This window comes from Trichosurus vulpecula, chromosome 7, assembly GCF_011100635.1.
Source record: "Trichosurus vulpecula isolate mTriVul1 chromosome 7, mTriVul1.pri, whole genome shotgun sequence".
NCBI classification, from domain to species: Eukaryota; Metazoa; Chordata; class Mammalia; order Diprotodontia; family Phalangeridae; genus Trichosurus; species Trichosurus vulpecula.
In genome coordinates, this window is record NC_050579.1 from 260,798,823 (window position 1) to 260,821,367 (window position 22,545).

Below are 22,545 nucleotides of genomic sequence, written 5' to 3' on the forward strand. Positions count from 1 at the left end.
GGCGGGCACCTCTGCTGGGCATGGGAGGTAGTTGGTTAAAGGTTGCCCTGGGGGGAAGGAGGGAGGGTAGGAGACGGGGCACTGACCCTCCGGCCCCTCTGAGGACAAATAGGGTGAGGGACAGTCCATAAGGCCTTCCTCTTGGATTCCCCATCTCTCTTAAGCTTTTATTAAGCGCCTACTATGTGCGCAATGCGATGTACTAAATGATAGGAATCCCAAGATAAAACCAAAACCAAAAACAAGGTTACCCCAATCCCTTTTAGCAAGTCCTATTTGGAACTCTCCAAACTGTCTACTACACTAGTTCCCCTCCTTTTCCAACCTAAGAAGGAAATCCACCCTTAGGCTCTTCTTCCTTCAAGTTAACCCTTTGTATTCTGATCTACCTTCCTTAACCCTCCCTCCTCCATCAGATTGTGTCTATCCAGTCTAACTTTCATAAGATTGTAGGGTTTGGAGCTGAGAGGGACTTTAGAGATTCTGTAGTCCAGCTTCAAACTGTGCCTCTCCTCCAGTATTTTATGGATTAGGAAACTGAGGCCCAGAGAGAGAAAGTAACTTGCCAGAGGCACTACTTAGAGTGACTAGATTCAGATCTGGGTTACTTGGCTCTAAATCCAATACTCTTGCTACCCCGACAGGCTCCTTCCTCTGTATCTTCCCATAGCATCTGCAAGGACCTGCTTCCATGCCTCAGTGCCTGAAATCCTCCAGCTACAGCTTCATGGCCTCCCTCTTGTCAAAGAATACACTTTTAACATTTAAATACTCGGGGGGTTGATTAATGAAGTCACTAATATTTTAACATGAATTTCTTTATCTTTCAGGTTTGCCTAAGGAGCAGGCCGGGACCTGGTGAGACAGGATTATATAAGATTATAAATTATATGATCAAATTATAGATAGAGCTTAGAAGCAACCTTTGGAATCAGGCTGTCCAACTCTCACATTTCACAGATCAGCAAACTGAGGCCTGGAAGTATTTATCTAGGAGTAGTGGACAAAACCGAAGTGACTTTCTCAAGGTCACATAGTAAATGATGCATTTAGGATTTGACCAAAAAGAGGAAGAAAGGTGGAGAAACCTTTGCTTAGCACTTTATACCTGTGGCTCACAGGGTCATAAGTGACTCACTGAAAGGGAGGCCAAGAGGTTTAAGGTTTAAGGTCTCTCTTGGGGACTCAGTTTCCATCTCTGTAAAATTAGAGGGTTGGGTGATCTCTTAAGACCCAGGAGCCTGTCTTCAGACCCAGCCAAGGCAGCCTGGGAGTAAGGATAGTGGTTTTATGAAGAGTGTAGTTTTATGGGGAGCCTGTAGTAGCTACTCTGCGCTCTCCCCGCCTCCTTTCTCCCCCAGCCCCAGTTTCTAGTTTGTCTTCTGACCCTAGGCTTCCAATTGCTTCCCTTCACTTTTGAAGACCCGTGGGGTCTGAAAGTCCCAGTTTCAGGGGGGCCTTAACCTGAGGTCCCAGAATGTAGATAGGTGTTGGGGGATCATTCAGTCAATCGACTGAATTAATTTATTAAGTGCCTACTGCGTGTCAGGCACTGTGCTAAGTGCATTACAATTATCCCATCTGATCCTTCTAACAACTCTGGGAGATAAGCTGCTTGCCCAGGGTCATACAGCTAAGAAGTTTCCGAGTCCGAATCTGAACTCAGGTCTTCCTTTCTCCAGGACCAGGACTCTATTTACCGCAGAAAGTGGGACTTTGGCTGAGCCTTGGGGTGGGAAGCCATTTTTTTTTTAGTAGCTTGATAACTGCATGTCAATATCATTGGTTTCCTCGGCAACCCCATGCGCGTCATTTTGTGCATTCATAAGCGCTGTTCGGAGTAGCGGTCCGTAGCTTCGCCAGGCGACCGGGGTCCGGGACACAGACGAGATCCGGAGCCCCTGCTTCGGAGCGGCCGAGAGGGCTGCGGCCCGGACTTTGTCCTTTCTGCCAGGAGGAGGGGCCCCGGAACTCGTGGTCTGCAGCTGGGCAGCGATGGCGGCCGTGCTGATCCGGGAAGCCACGGAGGGAGACTGTGGGGCAATCCTGAAGATGATACGGGTGAAAGGCGCGCGGAGGCGGGCCTGGGGGCTGAGGCTTGGCTCCCCGGGGGTGGGAAGGAGAGAGGGGTGGAGGCCCCCGGGGGAAGCGTGGATTCCCCGGGCCCCACAGGGAGAGAGCTAAGTGGGAGTAGCTCAGACTGCCCGCACCCCCAGTGGCCCCCAAGCCATGGCCCCCGATCCCGCGAGCACTTTAACAAACCTGGGGCATTCACTTCCAGTGGGTCAAGTCCCGAATATAGTTGTCATTTTATTTTTCAATAAAATCAATTACCATTAATTACTGACAATAGCCAACATCCATATAGTGCTTACTGTGTGCCAGATACTTTACAAATATTCTCATTTGACCCTCGTGACAACCTTGGAGGTAGGTATTATTATGGTCTCCATTTTACAGGTCAGGAAACTGAGACAAACAGGGTCAAGTGACTTGCGCAGGGTCACACTAAGTGTCTGAGGTCATATTTGAATTCAGGTGTGGCACCAAAGTATTTGGTTTCATTCTCCCCTTTTCCTCCCCACCCCTCCTCCTAGGTTTAAAGAAAAACAAAACCTTTGTAACTAATGGGCAAAGTCAAGCAAACCAAATCTCTGTATTGTCTGTGTCCCAAAATATCTCATTATTCCACACCTACCTACTATGTGCTAAGTGTGGATGCTAAGGAGGCAAAGGGGGGGGGGGGGCGGGGGAAGTCCCAGGCCTCTAGGAGCTTACTTTGTATTTCACTCCAGACGACTCTCCTGATCTCTTTTATATTGTCCCTCTTCCTTCTATGTATTTACAGGAATTAGCAGAGTTTGAGAAACTCTCAGATCAAGTGAAGATCAGCGAAGGAGGTGGGGAGACCTTGAAAGGGGGTGGGGGGAGTTGATAGGACGGGGACACGAAGAACCCTGGTTCCCTCCTTTATTTTCTCCATGTCACCCAATCTTTTTCTGCCTCTATAATTATATATTATATATTTTATCTCTCTCTGCAGCCCTAAAAACTGATGGCTTTGGTGAAAATCCTTTTTTTCACTGTCTGGTGGCTGAGATTCCTCCGGAGCTTGGGGATGCCCGGGGTAAGAGCTGGTGTAGTAACGGATCCTCTGAGAGGCATCTTGGGGCGGAGTAGTCACAATGTCCTGCCTCTGACACCATCTGCCTCTGTGACTGTGGCCAAGTCACTTAAATCTTAGGGTTCCAGGCACCTCTAAGACTATAAATTTCAAAATAGTAGCCAGTCTGCACGAGTAAAAGAAGTTTCTTCCCCCCCCCTGCCAAAATGATATTAGCTAGTATTTATATAATGCTTTAGGCTTGCAAACTATTTTATGAAAGTTATTACATTAGGAACATTGGCAGAGTCAGGACTCACGCTAAAGTTTTCCAAGGTCAAAACGTATCACTGCATTCATTACTCCACATACAGCTTTTGGCACTCATGTGTTGAATATTGGGCCCCTACACACACACACACACACACACACACACACACACACACACACACACACACACCACACACATACACACACACACACACGTGCGTGCGCACATACCCCTTTCCATTTTTTCTGGCCCCTCACCACCCCTCACCTGGCTCTCCTAGCCTCCCAGTAATCTCTCCCCTTTTGCCCTCTCAGGTTCCACTGTGGTGGGCTATGGCCTCTACTGTTTCGTCTACAGCACATGGACAGGACGAACTGTGTACCTGGAGGATATCTACGTGATGCCGAAATATCGGGGTACTGGCTTGGATTACAGGCATTCCACTACTTTCCAAACATAAAGTTTCCCTCCCCCCCCCTTTTTTTTTATTATTTCTCCTTCTCACTAGGTGTCTATTCTCCTTCATCTAGGTGTCTATACCTCTCTCTCACTTTTGTCCTCACAATAGGTCTGGGGATTGGTTCCAAGATTGTCAAGAAAGTGGCTGAGGTGAGGAAATCTACCTGTGGATGGTTTGGGGGTTAGTTACTTGTATTTCTGAGTACAGGAGGCACTGGGGAGGTGAGAGGGGGGGTCTGAGAACTGGATATCTGGGCCTTTACCTCTCTAACCACTAGGTATATATGGAGTGACTTTCCTGCAGGTTGCCTTAGAGAGAGGCTGCTCCCAGTTCCGTCTAGCTGTTCTCGACTGGAACAAAAGTGCCATGGACTTCTACAAGACCAGAGGGGCCAAAGACCTCACTGTAGCAGAAGGCTGGCGTTTCTTTCGATTTGACAATGAAGCAATGAGAAAGCTGGTGAGGAATTGAGATGAGGTGTCTGGGTCCTTTAGAATCCAGGCATTTCCTTTAGATCTCCTTTCCCCCTCAGCTCTTATTCTACTCAGGTACATTGGAGTCCTGTTCCTATGGTCACCTGATTCAAGAGAGGGAAAAATGGTTGGGAATTTAAAATGTCCTAAAGTAATAAAAGAAAATATCACAAAAGAAGGAAGTGTTTCTCCCTCTCCATTCGGAGATATTCTTTATGGTGAAAGTTGATGAAGGGGAAGGATCTTCTAGTATGGCATGAGAAGTGGAAGGGTAGAGGGTACAGAAGGGAAGTTGTTATGAGTTAATTTACACAGAGACTTATTTGGGCCAATTAGTATTAGTCTGCAAGGATACTTGCAGTGCAAGGTGTTAGCCCAAGATGTCCTCCCTAATGAAGTTTTAGGGAAAAGAAAAAGTTGCAAACCTTTGCCAAAAAAAAAAAAAAAGGAGCTGAGACACTGGAAGACCTGGCCTATAAATTCAATATTTGTTTCCTCCTGTGTGCTTGGCACTGGGGACAAAAGGATGATTTTAAAAGTTTAAAATAAATATTGAAGAAAAGGGATTGGAAGGAAGGAAACTATCACTCAGTCAAAAAAGCATTTATTTGGCACTTTTTATGTGTCAGGCACTAGGAAAGGGCCAAGGATACAAAGATAAAAAGTGGAACAGTCCTGTCCTTCACTCAGTTGGAGGCAGGCAAGAGCATATTATGAGCTTACATTCCAACAGGGGTGTAGAGGGGTTGAAGATATAAAATCCCCTCTACACCCCTGTTGGAATGTAAGCTCATTTAACATAGGAATTATCTATTTAAAAATAATGACCAAAAAAAGGGCTAGATACCATATTTCAAAAAATTGAAAAAAAAAATTGCCCAGAAATCTTAGAAACAGAGGGCAAAGTCAAACTCGAAAGAACGTACTAGTCACCTCCTGAAAAAAGTCCCAAAATTAAAGCACCCAGGAATGTCATAGAGGCCAGAGCTTCCATGACATAGGAAAAATACTACAAATATCCAAAAAGAAAAAGTTCAGGTACTAAGGAGACACTGAAGGATCACACAAAATTTGCCAACTACCATCATAAAGGAGAGGGGAGCTTGGGATCCAATATTCCAAAAAGCAAAATGTAAAGGCATAAAACCAAGAATAATCTATCTAGAAAAACTACAGAGGAAAAAAATAGACTTTTAATAAAATAGAGGATTTCTAAGCATTGCAGATTAAAAAGGTCAGAACTGAGTAGACATTTTGAAATGGAGATGCAGGAGCCAAGAGAAACACTTATACATTTGTTTAATCACAAGGGAATATGTGGGGATGAATTGTTTAAACATGCTGATAGGGAGATAAGAAACAAATGCTTTCTCAGAACCCTAATTTCTTTAAGAGTAATAGATGAAAGTAAGCCTATTAGAGGACTTGTGGGTTATTGAGTTCTGTTTTGATGGTCTCTAGAGAACACAAATGTTAGTGATTAGGGAACTGACAAGGAGAGAATTAGCTGTCACATAACAAAAGAAGATGAGAATTTAAACATGCAGGAAGAAATAGGGAGAATATCCATCCCATGAACCTCACTTTCATCTGAACTGAGCAAAGGAAGATCAGACACAATTAAATTTACATTTAAAGACCATATAAATAGAAATGCATTCAACTTAAAAGGAAGGGCAGGGACAAGGGAGAGAGAGAGATCTGGGTTTGAGAGGGAGGATAAGGTGGGTAAGGGAATAGTAATAAACAAAACAAACTCCAGTGCCCCAGAGAAGAACATCAAGGGTGGAGGATTAAAAAGAAGAGAAGAAAAAGTAAAATCTGAGATGGGGAAGGGAAAGGGGGCAACAGAATAGAAACAGGCCACTTTGTTTCTAGATCATGTGACAGGCAAACTTCTTATCTTTTATCATCTTATTTGTAAAAGGGGGTGGGGGGGAGGGAGGAGTAAAGAGAAGAAAAAATGCCAGAGGAGATGGAGGGAAATTTCACAATTAACAAATATAGCTGGTACCATGAATAGAAAGAACCCTTAAAATGCAAAATGATAGCAGAATGAATGAGAAAACAATCCAGGGATATGTTGCTTACAAGAAACACACGACACCAGACCCCTAGGTTCCAAACCAGGTGTCAGACTTGGATCCTCACTCTCTTCTCCCCCACCCTTTGCACCACCTCTCAAATATGCCTTCTCTCCTCTGACACTGCCACCTTCCTGGTGCAGTCCTTCATCTTCTTATACCTGGACTATTGTAAGAGCCTAGTGGTTGGTCTGCCTACATCCTCCATTCAGCTATCAAAATGATCTAACTAAAGATTCCTGTGTCTCCCTATCACTTACAGAATACAATATGAAATCTTCTTGGTCATTCAAAGTCCTTCTTAAGCTAGCTCCCTTCTCCCCAACCTTTCCAGTCTTCTTAAACCTTTCACCCTCGTTTTTCCTCTAACAAGACACCAAGGGCAGCCAGGTGGCACAGTGGATAGAGCACCAGCCCTGGAGTCAGGAGGACCTAAGTTCCAGACACTTGCTAGCTATGTGACCTTGGACAAGTCACTTGACTCCAACCAGAGGCTACCTCTCAGCTTCAGGCACTTTCACTGATTATCCCCCAGGCAAAGAATGCTCTTCCCTCCTCCTCTCTACCTCCTGAATCCCCTGACTTCCTTAGGGTTTCAGCTAAAATCCTATCTTCAGTAGGAAACTTTTCTCAATTCCTCTTAATTCTAATGTCTTCCCTCTATCGATTATTTCCTGGTTATCCTGTCATAGTTGTACATAGTTGTTTTCTTCCCCATTAGACTGTGAGTTCCTTGAGGACAAAGGTTATCTTTTGCCATTCTTTGTATCCCCAGGGCATGGCGCAATGTCTGGCCCATAGGAGGGGTGTAATAAATGCTCATTAGCTCACTGATCAACATAGAGTTAAAAATGAAGGGCTGGAACGAAATCTGTTTTGCTTCAGCTGAACTCAAAAAAGTAAATGTAACAAGATTTCAGATCAGGCTACGTAGAAAGATAAATATGAATTTAAAAAATAAGTAAAAAAATTACATTATGGCTAAAGGCCCCATAGAAAAGGAATCAAAATTAATTGATACACATGCACCAAATAGCATAGCATCTAAATATTTAAAGAAAAAACAGTTAATCGAATTGCAGGGAGAAACAGATAGCAAAACTATGACAGTAGGGGACCTCAGGGTGCCCCTTTTAGACCTCAGCAAATATAACCAAAAAAGCAAATAGGAAGTTAAGAACTTAAATAGAAGTTTAGAAAAATCAGAGACAATAGCTCTCTGGTGATTGCTGAATGAATATCAGCTGTACTTGGCACCTTTACCCCAGTATTGGAGCATAATGACCTCACTTGTAGAAAAGCAGAAACATTAAACATATTATATACTGATCACGATGCAATAAAAGTTATATCAATAAGGGGTCGGTCTCAGAGAAAAGAATTAAGAAGTAATTGGAGATTAAATAGAATAATTCTAAAGAACTGGTGGGTTAAAGAATTATAGAAACAACAAAATTTCGACAAAGAAAATGACAATAATGAGACAAGTACCAAGACTTCTTAGGGGATAGCTAAAGCAGTTTTGGTTTGTTTTTTTGGAAGGGGGAAGGTAGGACAATTGAGGTTAAGTGACTTGCCCAAGGTCACACAGTTAGTACATATGTCAAGTGTCTGAGGGTGCTAAAGTAGTTCTAAGGTAAAAATTTAACTTTAAAATGCTTTCATCATTAGGAAAAGAAAAAGAACAAAACCTAGGCAACATGGTGAAATTTCTGAAAATTAAAGATTAATAAAATTGAAAAAAATAAATTAATAAATCTAGGCATTGTTGTTTTAAAAAACTAATAAACATAAACTGCTAACCTCTTTTGAAAAAAGAGAGAAAAGGAATTGTTTGTATTAGAAAGGAAAATGGAAAATTCACAACTGAAGAGTAAATAAAGGAAACTATCAAACTTTTGTGCAATTATATGCTAAGAAAATATATAATTTAGAGGAAATCGATGACTACTTAGAAAATCTAAAACACCTAGTCAGCAAAAGAAGAAATAGACTATTTAAATAACCCAGTGTCAGATAAAGATACTGAGCAAGTCATAAATGAACTTCCAAGGACAAACTCCAGGACCGGATGGCCTTAAAAGTAAATCAGACATTCAAAGAACAATGTTGTACTAACTGCAATCATAGTGAAGAAAGCACTTTTCCAATATCTTCCTGTGATAGAGATAGAGTCTTAATACCTTAATACCTAAACAAGGGAGAAGAAACAAAGCAGAGAAAGGAAATTATAGACTAATATCCCTAATGAACATTGATGCAAAAATTCTAAAAAAAAAAAATCTAAAAAATATTCTAAATAAAAAATTCTAAAATAAAATAAAATTCTAAAATAAAATAATAGCCTATCAATAAATAGGCTATTAGAAAGATTATACATTATGACAGTTTATACCAGGAATATAGGGCTGGTTCAATAGCAACAACAACAAAAGTAATACCTAACATTTATATAGCACTTAATATGGGCCCAGTACTAAAGCTAGTATAATTATTAGCTCATTTGAGCTTCACAATAACCCTGGGAGGTAGATGCTATCATTATCCCCATTTTGCAGAAGAAGAAACTGAAACCTATTAACAGAGGTTAAATGACTTGCCCATGGTCACACAGCTAATAAATGTCTGAAGCTGGATTTGAACTCAGCTTTTCTGACTCTAGCCCAGTGCTCTATCCACGTAGCTACTCCATATATAACATAAGGCAAACTATAAATATAATAAATTATGTTAGCATAAATGATAAAATGATTAAAAACCATATGATTATGTCAATATATCCTAAAAAGACTTTTGACAAAATCCCATAACATGGTTAATAATGTTTATATAGTGCTGAAAGCAAACATGTAATTCATAAAAATGAGAGACTATTCCAATAAGAACAGTCCTTATCACCACTGTTATTTAATATAATCCTAGAAAAGCAATAGCAATAAGACAAAGACAAAATCAAGGAAAGATGCAGAGGCAAAGAAAATAAAATAATTGCTCTTTGCAGATGACATGATGGTATACTTGTTAAGAAACTTAGAGAGTCAGCTAAAATTAATTGAAACAATAGATGCAGCAAAGTTAGAGGACATAAATTTCATTGACATAAATAATCAACGTTACTATATATAGACAAAAAACTCAACAAGGCATGGCTAGGGACAGAAATTCCATTCAAAACAACTGCAAAGGGTAGAAAATATTTGGGAGTATATCTACCAAGATTTACCCAGTGACTATACAAATCTAACAATATAACACTTTTTGCAGAAATAAAGCAAACATAAATAATTGAAGAAATATTAATTTTACATGGGTATGTCAAGTCAAAAGTGATCTAAAAGTTTTAGTTACAAGTTTCACCCAGAATAATGAACATGCCAATACCACGTAAATTAACTTATTTATTCAGCACTATACCAGTCAAACTCCCAAAAGGGATAATCATATAAAGAAACACAAGGTCTGTCTTTATTTCTGCAAAGAGTGTTTTATATTTGGATTCAAAGTTCTTGGTGTGTCCAAATAGATAGACTTCTAAATATTTTCTACTTTCTGTATTTCTTGTGAACAGAAATTTCTCTTTTTTATCCCTTCATTCTGGGGTTTTGTTGATACTATACAAAAATGCTGATGGTTTTTGTGGATTTATTTCATATTTTACCACTTTGCTGAATTTATCAATTGTTTTTGATTAATTCTTGGTTGACTCTCTAGGATTCTCTAATTACAATGTCACATTCATCTGCAAAAAGCAACAATTTTGTTTCCTCTTTGCCTAAGTATCTTCCCTATAATTCTCTTTCTTGTCTTACTGCTACTGCTAGTATTTCTAGGATTATGTTAGTAATAGTAGCAGTTAGTAATTGCAGTGGATGACCTTGCCAAGATATCAGCCTCATGAGAATGAAGGACCACCACCACCACCAAAAACAGTTGGTAATTAGTGGTGGTGTGGGCACTTTGTAGTGCACAACCTAGCTTTTACCCAATCTTATTTGAAAGGTCTGAAACATTTTTCTATTATATATGTTTACTCAGTGTTTTACTGAATATTATTCATCGTATTAAAGAAGCATACATCTATGCTTTCTGGTGTTCTTATTTTATCAAAAGCAGCTATTAATATAATCATGAAGTTTTTACTGTTTATATTATTGACATGATTTATTATATTTATATTCTTCCTTATGGTGAATCAACCCTGCATTCCTGGTATAAATCCAACCTGGCCATAGTATATAGTCTTTCTAATATGTTGTTGTAGCCTGTTTACTAATACTTTATCTAAAATTTTTGCATCAGTATTCATTAGGGACATTTGTTCATAATTTTCTTTTTCTTCTTTGTCTCTCCCTGGGTTAGAAAATAAGATCATATGTGTATTATAGACAAATGTTGGAAGGGTGTTTTCTTTCCTATTATTGCAAAAAAGAAAATTCACCTGGTTCTGTTTGTTTACTTTCTTTATCCAATAATAATATGGTATAGTATAGATTTGAGTTAATATTCCCAAACAATAGTCATCACTTCCTTCCTTCCTTAATCACTTTCTTCAAAGATTAAAAAAAGTCTCTTTCAGAGAAGGGACCAAGACAGAACCTTGGGGGGGAGGAGGGGGAGGGGGCACAACAACAATGCAACTTGCCACTAATTTGGCTGTGTAAGGTCAATAACAGCACAGGGGAGCTGCTAGCACAGGTTCTTTGATCTGCTTTTCTAAGGAAAGCTACTTAAAGGGGTTTACAATCTCACTTTAATCAAACATACATATACCATTCACTTAGTTCAGGGGAAAAAGTCAGTACCCTGAATTTCAGAGCAAATACAAACAAATTACAAGCAGAAATTATATAAACTGAGCAAATAACACAAATCAGCAGACAGGGCTCTTAACTGTCTGTCCATAGCACCAACATCTGGGTTTTCAAGGTGGGGCGGGGGGGGGGGGGGGGGGGGAGAGGGGGCTCCTTAATAGCTATCCAGAGTCTCCACACCAACAAACACTCTTCCAATGAGTGAGCCCCAAACGAAATGCTAACCTCAGAGTATAAATAGACTTCTTCGGGATCAGAGAGCTTCACACCTATGGAGGGCTTCACATCTCTCCTGACCTAACTAGCAAAAGGGTGTGGGCCTTCCTACAAACAAAGGCAAGACTCAATCAAAGGCACTTGATTGCGTTGGTACTCCAAAAGAAAAAACAGTGAAAAGTTCCACTTTGCTTGCCCTTATAGGGGGTGTCACCTACAGTTAGTAGATGAGTCCTGGATAAAGATCAAGCAAAGGAGACAGGGAAGGAGTGGGCAAAAAAAGATAAGAGAAGAACCGGAAGAGAACAATGTTATGAAACTCTAGAGAGGAGAGAATATCAAGGAGAAGAGGGTGATCAACAGTGCCAAAAGTTTCAAAGAGGTCAAGAAGCATGACGACTAAGAAAAGGTAATTAGATTTAGCAACTGAGAGATCATTAACAACTTTGTAGAGAACAGTACCAATTGAAGGATGAGATCAGATTGAAGAGAGATGAAAGGAGGATCAGAGGAAAGGAAGTGGTAGCATGGATTGTAAAAAGTCTTTGTAAGGGGTTTAGCCACAAAAAGAAGGAGAGAGAGGGGGTATGGTAGCTAGTTAGGGTGGAATGGATCAAATGGAAAATTTTTGAGGATGGTAAAACATGGGATGTTTATAAGCAGTAGGGAAGCAGCAACTAGCCAGGGAGAGGTTGAAGATAAGTGAGAGAGTGGGGAAAGCAAACTGCTAAAGGGGACAGGGTGGAAAGTTGGCAAGCAAATGTGACCTGGATGAAAATCCAGCAAAGGAGAGTGAGAAGGTGCAGTCAGACAAGCAAGAGACAGCAGTGTTACAAAAACCTAGAGAGGAGAGAATATCAAGGAGAAGGGGGTGATCAATGGTGTCACAGGCTGCAGAGAGATCAAGAAGTGTGAGGATTCTTTTAATATGCGTTGCTCTAATTATTATGGATTCAGAGCATTCTTATGGTTATTGATAATTTGGATTAATTCTTTTGAAAACTTCCTCTTCATATCCTTTGACCATTTATCTGTTAGGGAATGACTCTTGGTCTTATAATTTGAATCAGTATTTCAAATATCTTGATTTTTATTTTGTGATATCTTGTGATACCTTGACCTTTATCAGAGAAACTTGCTACAAAGATTCTTATTTCCAATTACCTCTTTCCCTTCCCATTTTAATTGCAATAGATTTGTTTGTGCAAAAATATTTTAATGTACATAATCAAAACTGACCGTTTTTCCTTCTGTGATACTCTCTATCCTTTTGTTATGGACTCTTACCCTATCTATTGATCTACTAGATAATTTCTTCTTTGCATCTCTAATTTGCTTATGATGTCAGCTTTAACATTTAAATAATGTATGTATTTGGAATTTGTACTGGCATACAATGTGAGATGCATTGTTTCTTGTGAATAGCATATTGTTGGATTCTGTTTTCAACTCCATTCTGCTATCCTTTTCCATTTTATGGGTGAGTTCTTGAAACTAACATTCACAGTTATTATTGATAATTGTGTGTTTACCTCTTCCTGAAATCTTGTACTTTTTTTTTCCTCCTCTTTGCCCCCACTATAATTTTTGCAAATAAAAAGACTGTAGTAAAAAAAAAATAAAAAGTTTGCCTGCCATGTGATCTATAAATGAAGTGGCTTGTTTTACCACTCTTTGCCCCTCTTCTTTTCCCATTGCCTTTCTTCTGATCCCAAGTTTTCACTCTTCCTTTCTCCTTAATCCTCTCTTGATTAACTCTCTCCAACATTTTCTTACGACAATTCCTCTATGCATCCTACCTTCCCTTGTCCTTGTCCCCTCCTATTTCCTTTTTTGAGTTTAATATATTTTGATTCTGTGATATATATGTATGTATATGAGTGCATGTATGTATGTGTGTATATATGTATGTGTGCATGTGTATACATATGTATATATGTGTGTGTGTGTGTGCATGTGAATATGTAATTGTATTTGCTCTTCCTTTTTCCAGTTCAGATGAAAGTGAAGTTCATGGGATGTCTATTCCCCGCACTCATTCATCCATATTTAAATTCTCTTAAACTATGTACCTCTATTATTTGATATTGATTTGCCTCTCCTTTATCTACCTTTCTACACCAATACCTCTATCCCACTAATTTTTATGTTCTCCTGAGACTATGAAAACAGAACTAAACAGTCACTTGACTTCTTTTTGCCTCAATTTCCTCATCTGTAAATTGAGGATGATAATAATACTTACTTTCCAGAGCTGCTGTGAGAATAGAATGAAATAATATTTGTAAAATGCTTTTCCAAAAAAACTGCGTAAGTGCTAGCTATTATGTTAGTACAATATAATACCATACTCTGTCATATGTATCTTTCTCTACAACCCTAAAAGATATTAGGGTTCTAAGAAAACATTTGTTTCTTAGGCATGTAATCAACTTCATTTTTCATAAGCTGCTCTGCTTGGTATTGATTCCACAAACATCATGGCTACACCCCAGCTCTGGCAGTCCACTTTGCATTTATCCCAATCTATCTACTTCATGGTTTCTGCAGGAGTCCGGCCATCTTTGTGTGCAACCCTGGGCTGGGTAGAAGAGTCCACAGGTAATTCTCCTCATTCTCTTTTTAACTGGCTTCATTTTAAGCTTTACCAGGGCATTTGTAGAGGATCTAGGCTTCTCTAGGTCCTAATATGATTCCATCTTCTCATAAGTCTCCCTTGGCTTGTTTTCTAGGCCTGTTGCCTATAATGGCAGATAGCTTACATTTGTGTTTTCTTTTTTTTTTTTTAACCTTCAGATTTTGTTCTAATGTTTCTCCCAATCATGTGGAGTCACTGATATTTGTTTAGTCTGTTCTATTTTTCAAGGAATCCATTTTTTTGAATAAGGTTCTTTAATTTGTATTATCCTTGAGTTATTTCCTCCAGAGCTCTTATTTTACTTATATATTAGAAAATAATTATATAATATATTATAAAATATTATAATATGATATTTATTATATAATATTTGGTATTTAATATTTTAATTTTTTCTTATTCTGAACTTAATAACACAAGCATTTCCATAACAAAGTAGGATAGAAAAAGAGATTTGCACCTGAAACTGCAGATCTATTATGTACAACTTGCTATTCCTTTCAAATATACAACAAAGTTATCATGTAACTTTTTTCCCTTCCCCTCACCCTAGAGATGACTATCATTAGACACACATATATATATGTATATATATAAAATCTATACATATATATCTCTATCTCTACCTACATATTTATCTATATGTCTATCTATATCTATATCTATATAGATAGATATGTCAGTTCTTTCCTGAATACAAACAGCATCTTCCTTCTATAGGACTTTTGCAATTAATTTGGGTATTTATAATAGAATGATTTAGTCACTCAAAATTGTTCTTAAAACAATAATGTTGTTACTATATAGAACATTCTCCTGGTTCTGTTCATTTTGCTCTTCGCTATTTTGTTTAAGTCTTTCCATGTGTTTCTAAAATCATCAAGCTCATAATTTCTTGTAGCAGAGTGATATTCCATCATGAACATATGTAACAAGTTGCTTAGCCATTCCCCAGTTGATGGGCATCCCTCCCTCCAGTTTCCAGTTCTTTGGTGCTATAATTTCATTTGTTAAAATCTCTTGTTTCATTTCTTCTGGTACTCTTGTAGTCCTTGTGGCCAAGGCTTTTTTCCCCCCATGAGACTCTTCTTCTAGTTGTGAAATTATTCTCTTCTTCCGAGTTTGTCTCTCAATCATCTCTGGATCCATAATATTTCATCATAGTCTTCAGCATCTTCTTCTGTCTACTTGTTTTTCTAGCATCAGTTACTGATTCGGAACTCTGTGCTAGCACCAGGCTGATGATCGGGCCTTGTTTTGTTCTCTATTTGAACTCTATTTCCAGGATTCCTATTGCTGTTTTCTAGTTGCTAGCATTTAGCACTCTAAGGTTTGCAAAACATTTTACAAGTATTATTTAATTTGATCCTCACAACAACTCTGGAATGTAAGTGCTATTACAGATGAAGAAACTGAGGCAGATAGAAGTTAAATGACTTGAACCCAGGCTCAGATTTGAACCTAGGTCTTCTGACTCTAGATGTTGTTCCAACTCAGAGTTTTGGAACCTTTCAGGCTTTTTTGGATATTCTAGGTGTAAAGTGTTGTGGTCTTTGGGGACCTCTGGAGCATCACAGTTCATAATGCTGCACAAACCCCTGGGTTATTTCAGTATACGCACTGACAGAATTCTCACTACTCTGCAAAACTGCAGTCTCCTTTCTTCTAACTACAGATTACTGCAGGATTCAGGCGCTGCTGGAGCATCTCTGATCCACGATTCCAGTTTATTTAAATATGTTACGCTGGCTTTTCTAAAAGGAGCCCTTTCCCCATCCTTACAAGGCTTCTGGCTACTTTGTTAGTCCTGGAAAATCCTGGAAAGGCTGAAAGCACCTACTATAATTTCTCTTTGAATTTCTTTATCATTATTTGGTTTGATCTTCTTTTTAAAATTTTGCTGCCGTACATGTATGAGAGCCGGCCTTTTCTACAATCTTTCATGAAACCATCTGAACTGGGAGTCCTCCTTCTGTGGCTTTTAGGAAGGTTTAAATTTTTTTTTCTCCATGTTCCCCATGTTTACAGTCAGGTACCAAACCTTACCACTTCTTCCTTTATCATATCCCTTTGCAATTTGAGCCTATTGTTTTCACTGCTATCACCCCGGCTCAGCCCTTCATCATCCAACACACAGATTATTGAATTAGCCTCCTGGCTGGTCTCCTTGTTTTCAGTCTCTCTCAGCTGCTATTACACTGCTGCCAGATCAGTCATTCAACAGGTATTAATCGAGCGTGTCTTTGGATTACAGAGTTGGAAGGAATCTTAGAGGTCGTCTAAACCAACTCCCTCATTTTACAGATTAGGAAACCGAGGTTGAGAGAAGTTAAGTGACTTGCTCAAGGTCACCAAGGTAGTAAATGATAGTGCTGAGATGTGAACCAAGAGCCTCTGAGTCCAAGTCCAGTGTTCTTTCCGCTGTACAATGTTTGTGTTCAGAAATGTGCTCAAATCCAGGTAGAATAAATGAAGATGACTGTATAAAATAAACAGTCCCTACTCTAAACAAGTTTCTAACCTTTATATAATATAGTATTATATGATAAAAATATATTATAATAATAGCTGAAATTGCTAGAGAATAACACAAGAGATTATATAGTGTGTGAAAAAATTGTGTAATATAGATTGCAAATGCCCTCTCTGTTTAATGAAGAGGGAGATCAGAGTATCCTAGAGATTTGAGGCACAACTTCATGAAGATGGTAACACAGGGCCTTAAAGTTATATAGGATTGTACAGTCTTGAGCAGAGAAGTAAAACTACCACAACAAATGGAGTATTTTATGAAGGTCAGGTTTTTTGGCATGTAGTGATATAATTTTATTATTTTTGTTGTTCTTGTTATTAATGTGGTCAATTTTCTTTATAGTTTTTCTAATATTAAACCAAACCTGAAGTCCTGGTATAAATCCAGCCTGGTTATAGTGTATAACCTATAGCATGACCTTTGCGATATTTTGATGTAGCCACTTTTATAAACTGTTATTTAAAATCTTTGCCTCAGTATTCATTATCTGTTGGCCTGTAGTTTTCTTTTTCTGTTTTGACTCTCTCTGGCTTAGTTTTCAAGACTATATTTGTATCAGAATTTGGTGAGATCACTTTTCCTATTTTTGCAAACAGTTTCCTTATTGAAATCAATTTCTCTTTGAATTTTGATGGAATTGCAAATAATCTGGGAATTGTTTTTGTAGGAGTTCATTTATGGCCTATTCAATTTATTTTTCTGAGATGGATCTGTTCAATTTATCTGTTTCTTGTTCTGTTAATCTGGGTATTTTATATATATTTTTAAAATATTCTTCTAGTTGGTTTAGATTGTTGGGTTTCTTGGCATATAGATAGGTAAAATAATTTTTAATATCTTTTATTCCTTATTCATTTGTTGTGAAATTTTTTTAACTTTCTGACAATTTCTTTTCCTTTTTTCTAATCAAATAAGCTAATTTTCTTTTATTCCCTCATCCTAAATTTCCTACTTTTATTTATTAATCCAATGGATTTTTTCTTTCAATTTTATTAATCTTTTCTTTGATTTTTTTTTTTTTAGGATTCTATTGATGCTTAATTGTGGGTTTTTAATGGTTAGTTTGTTAGTTTTTTCTTTTAATTTGTGTGCCCAGTTCATTGGTCTGTCCTTTCTTTTGTTGTATGTAGAGATAAATAATTTTCCCTAAGAACTGTTTTGGTACGTTTGCTGTTCTCATTATCTTAATGAAATTATTTATTGTTTCTACTATTTGTTCTTTAACACAATGATCTTTTGAACTATTATTTAGTCTCTAATTGATTTTTAATCTTCTCTTCAATATCCTTTTATTGGATAGAATTTTAGTGCATTGTAGTAAGTAAAGGATATGTTTCATGTATCTGCTTTCTGAATTTGTTTGTGAAGTTTTAATGATCTGGTCATGGTCCATTTTTGTTAAAGTGCCATGTTCAGCCCACCTGAGGAATATATATTCTCCTTTCTACTCCCATTCAATAATTGCTAGAGATCTATCATATCTAATTTTTCTAAGGTTCTATTTAGATCATTTATGGGTTTTTGGTGTTGTTGTTATTTTTGTCTAAGTCTGAAAGGTTTACATTGAGGTCCCCCACTTATTTATTTTTATAACTCATTTAGCTTTTCTTTTAAGTATTTAGATGATAGACATCCAATGCATATATATATTAAGCATTTAAATTAATTCATTGTCTATGATACCTTTCAGCAAAAAGTAGCTTCCTTGATTATTTCTTCAGTCTTTTTTTTACTGTTACCTTTTTGAAATAATGATTGTTACCCTTGCTTTTTTGAGTTACTCTGTTTCCTACCCTTTCTTTATTATAGTTTTATTTCCAAACTCTTCATGTGTATCTGTATATTCTATCCTTGTTTAACTAATTTAGATTAAATGAGGTTCAAGTGACACCCTTTCCCTCCACTTCCTTCCACATTTGTATAGATTTCTACTTGTATCCATCAATTATGTGAGACAATAAATTCCCTCACTCTCCCTCCCTTTTTTCTCCTGTGTATCCTTTTTTCCCCTCCCTTCCTGTTCTTCATCAAAACATTAAAAACCATTTCCCAAACCTTTGATTCCCTCCATGACCCCTGATGACATTAGGGTTTTGAAGGAACATTTCCAATAGCTTCCTTATATTTACCTTTTTATGTTTTTATTGATTCTCATTTTGTACTTCAAAATTTCTACTCAGTTCTGGTATTTTTTATCAGGAAATAGAAGGGGCAATACCATCCTTCCAGTCCAGTCCAATCTAGGATTCATCTTAGATTCCTCACTCTCTCACCCTGCTCCCCCACCCCCATATCGAAGTTGTTGCCAAGGTTTGACAATTTCACTTTTGCAACATTTTCAAGTTGATTTCTTTTCTCTGATCCTGTCACCACCCTGGTGCAGGCCCTTAACACCCCATGCCTTGATTGCTGAAATAATCAGTTGGCAGGGGTCTTCCTGCCGCAAGTCTCTCCCCACTCTAGTCCATCCTCCATTCGGCCACTAAAGTGACTTTCCTAAAGCAGAGGTCGACCATATCAACCCTCCACCCCCACCCCCACACAATAATCTTCAGTGGTTTCTTATTGCCTTCAGGAACAGATACAAAATGTTCTGTTTGGCATTCAAAGTCCTTTATAATCTAGCCTCCTCCTACCTTTCTAGTTTTTAATCCAGTGACACTGGTCTCTTGGCTGTTCCACAAACAAAACACTCCATTCTCCAGCTCTGGGCATTCTCTTTGGCTGTCCCTCATGCCTGGAATGCTCTCACTCCTCCACAGTGACTACTGACTTCCCTGGCTTCCTTTATGTTATTCAATCATTTCAGTCATGCCCAACTCTCTCTGACCTCATTTGGGGTTGTCTTAGCAAAGATACTGGAGTGGTTTAACATTTCCTTCTCCAGCCCACTATACAATGAGGAGCCTGAAGCAAACAGAGTTAAGTGACTTGCCCAGGATCACCCAGCTAGTAAGTGTCTGAGGCTGGATTTGAACTCAGGAAGATGAGTCTTCCTGACTTCAGGTCCTGCATTCTATCCCACTATGCCATCTCACCTTCTTCAGGAAGCCTTCCCCAACCTCTATTGATTCCAGTGCTTTCCCTCTGCTAATTATGTATGGGGTGTTCAGGGAGGACTAGCATCTCTGGTGTGAGGCCTTTTCAGAGGTGCTCATTTATCTTTGGTGTCCATCTGCCACCAACCCATGGCTCCAAGAAGCTGTAGCATGTGCTATACCCCAGTAAAACTGTCCTGGCAGATGGGCTACACCAGGTTCAGGGCAACTGACATGGCTCAAACTGATTGGTGAGCTAGGGAGATGTCTACTACAAGCATGTGAAGATTTCCCCCAGTAGAATAGGCAGATGAAAACAATTGTTCCAGTGGCTGAAGCAGGCACTGGGAGCTCTTAAAATGTGGTCAGACATCAAAGAAGCCAAGGTCATCCAGGGTGATCACCAATTGTCCTGACTTTTGTCTTGCCACTGGACTTCAGTGACTTTGGAAGAGAGAGTGAGGCTGAAGACTTTGTGCAATGGTGCCTCTCTTAAATGCAATTTATGTGCAAGTCAAGACATCATCCTGATGTGGTGCTTGGGTGCCTGTGCTTGGACCCTAATTCTAACATCACATTTCTCTCTAGCCTCTGTTTGGATGCCTGTGTTTGGACCCCAGTTCCAAAATCACATCTCTCCCGAGTCTCAAAACACTGTCCCTAGCAGTTTCTCTCTACCAAAACAGGACAGCATGCCCTAGCAAAACACTTATCTCTCTTCCTGATAGAGTAGCCAGCTGTACCTATAGAATTTATTAGTTTGAACCAGCTGTGTACTGGCTGAACTGACCTTGTACTGGGTCATAGAGATATTTACTATTCACTGATCTATCATATGCATGCTAGATCTAAACATATGTATACTCCCTTACATTTATCTTGTCTAACGAGACATTGATGGGAGCAGCCTGGGTATTTCCTAGTCAGCCCTGACCATTGGTTGACTTAGTGGTGTTTCTGACCTAAAACCACACCTCCATGTAGTGGGCCTGCCCTTTCCCCCCCACCCCCCCCAGCTATTTCCCAATGAACTCTGGGTAAAGTACCTGCACAGTAGATACAAAAAGTGTAAGTTCCTTTAAGAACTGACCACCCCTTAACCACTCCCTAATCCTGCCCTGAATCACCTAACATATTTGGCACATGTTTTACTATAGAATAAACTATGTAAACTTTACCTGCACCCCCTAAGTTGCAGGTTCCCTACGAACTCTTGCCCACTGAAAAGAGTGATAATACATCTTTGCTACCTTGACTGAAAGAATGCTTGAGTCCTGGCCTTGACCCTCTCCAGTACTCTGGTCCTTGAGGGGTACCCCGCCCCCAACGACCCTGTCTGGGAAGTCCAGTACTGGGGTTCCTGGACTTCGTCCTAACCTCAACAACCCTAAGATGTCCTTGGCTCTCTTCAAAACAAGGAGGAACAACAACTTAATAGGCATATCCTTGATTTCTGTATATTTGTTTGCATGTTGTCTCCCCCATTTAGATGATAAATTCCCTGCGGGCAGGGACTGACTTTTGCCTCTTTTCATATGCCCAAGGTTTAGCACAGTGCCTGGAACATAACAGGTCCTTAATAAATGTTTACCGAATGCTTGGATTTTAGTTAGTTTTGCTAGGTAACCAATTTATTCTGTCCAGTAGACTTTTATCTTTTGGAATATGGTATTCCATGCTCTCCACTTCTATATAGAAGAATATTTGGTGGCTGCCAAATCTCATGTGATCCTGACTTCCTTAGTACTTGAATAATTTTTCTTTGTCTGTTTATACTACTTTTTCTTTTACCTAGAAGCTCTGTATTTTGGCTATTTTCATTTTGGGGTTGCTATTAGGAGGTGATTGGTAAATTCTTTCTATTTTTGCTTTGCCCCTTTGTTCTAATATATATTAGCAAATTTCTTTTATGATTTCTTGAAATATGATATCCTGGCTCTGGTTTTGGTCATGGCATTCAGGTAGTCCAATGAGCCTTTTTTTTTATTAAAAAAAAAATTATTTTTAGTTTCTAATTCTCTCCCTCCCTCCCCACTTCTCCCCCGTCTGTTAAAAAGACAAGAAATATGATACTCATTATAGTCCAGTGATTCTAAAATGACCTCTCCTTGTTGCATTTTCCAGGTCAGTCGGTTTTGATATGAGAATACTTGGGTATTACACACTTCTGGTAGGGCTGTTGTGGTCTTGTAAGGTCCTGACCTGTTTTATCTGAATCAGAGCTAAGATCCCCTTGATAATATTACAGCTTCTGGGCCTAGGAGCTGAGTCTTAGATCCTCTCTTTGGGAATCTGTACAACAGCCCTGAGACCTCACAACTTCTTCAATATCCCCTCCACTGTCCTGGCAACAGAGCTGTGGCCCTGGCTTCTCAATCCAACCCACCCTTGTTCTACATTTCCTCCCCTGATCACTCATCGAAGGGTCAGATTTGTGATTTTTGTGCTGCAAAAGTGACCCACTCTGGTTTCTTAGATTTCTGATCACTCTTCAGTCTGGTACTCATCTGAAATAAGGGTAGCTAGGCTGAACTGCTTCCTCTTGCTCTGCTGCCTTGGCTGGTCTCCTATTCAAAGTTCTTTGTGAGAGACAGTGTTTCCTTTTGTGAAGACACCCCCCCCCCTCCAGCCCAGGAAATGTGGGTCACCCTCTCCCAGGAAGAGTCACTAGCTCTGGACTGGAGGACCAGGTTTGGTCCTAAAAAAGCTTATACCTAAAGTGGGGAGTCAGATTTTTTCAAATTTTTTTTTCATTTTGAACTTAAACAGAAAAAAAGCATTTATATTTACACAGAAAAACACAAAAAGGATTCTAGATGAAACCATAAATTTTGATTTCATACTGCTTAATTTTTAAAAAGTATATAATAAGAAACAAGAGATATGCACAAACATAAAAACAAAGATCAGGAGCAGAG

General features: G+C 38.9%; 1 protein-coding gene across 2 annotated transcripts; it reads left to right on the forward strand.

Annotated features, from left to right (window-relative positions):
- Window positions 1-1,838: 1,838 nt before the first annotated feature.
- SAT2 (spermidine/spermine N1-acetyltransferase family member 2) lies at window positions 1,839-4,485 on the forward strand. 2 transcript variants are annotated; one of them, XM_036767501.1, is made up of 6 exons: window positions 1,839-2,061; window positions 2,849-2,900; window positions 3,044-3,127; window positions 3,689-3,790; window positions 3,943-3,983; window positions 4,138-4,485. In XM_036767501.1, exons 1-6 carry the CDS (start codon window positions 1,996-1,998, stop codon window positions 4,303-4,305), a joined length of 513 nt encoding a protein of 170 aa, XP_036623396.1. In that variant the 5' UTR covers window positions 1,839-1,995; the 3' UTR covers window positions 4,306-4,485. The 2 variants fall into 2 exon arrangements, with proteins under 2 accessions (XP_036623396.1, XP_036623397.1); XM_036767502.1 differs by lacking the exon at window positions 4,138-4,485 and having other exon boundaries at window positions 1,855-2,061; window positions 3,905-3,983.
- The last annotated feature ends 18,060 nt before the right edge of the window (window positions 4,486-22,545 follow it).

Coding starts and splice junctions, on each gene's coding strand:
- SAT2 (XM_036767501.1), top strand. CDS start 1,996: ATGGCGGCCGTGCTGATCCGGGAAGCCACGGAGGGAGACTGTGGGGCA. Junction 3,128..3,688: donor GGAGCTTGGGGATGCCCGGG/GTAAGAGCTGGT, acceptor TTGCCCTCTCAG/GTTCCACTGTGGTGGGCTAT. Junction 3,984..4,137: donor TTGTCAAGAAAGTGGCTGAG/GTGAGGAAATCT, acceptor ACTTTCCTGCAG/GTTGCCTTAGAGAGAGGCTG.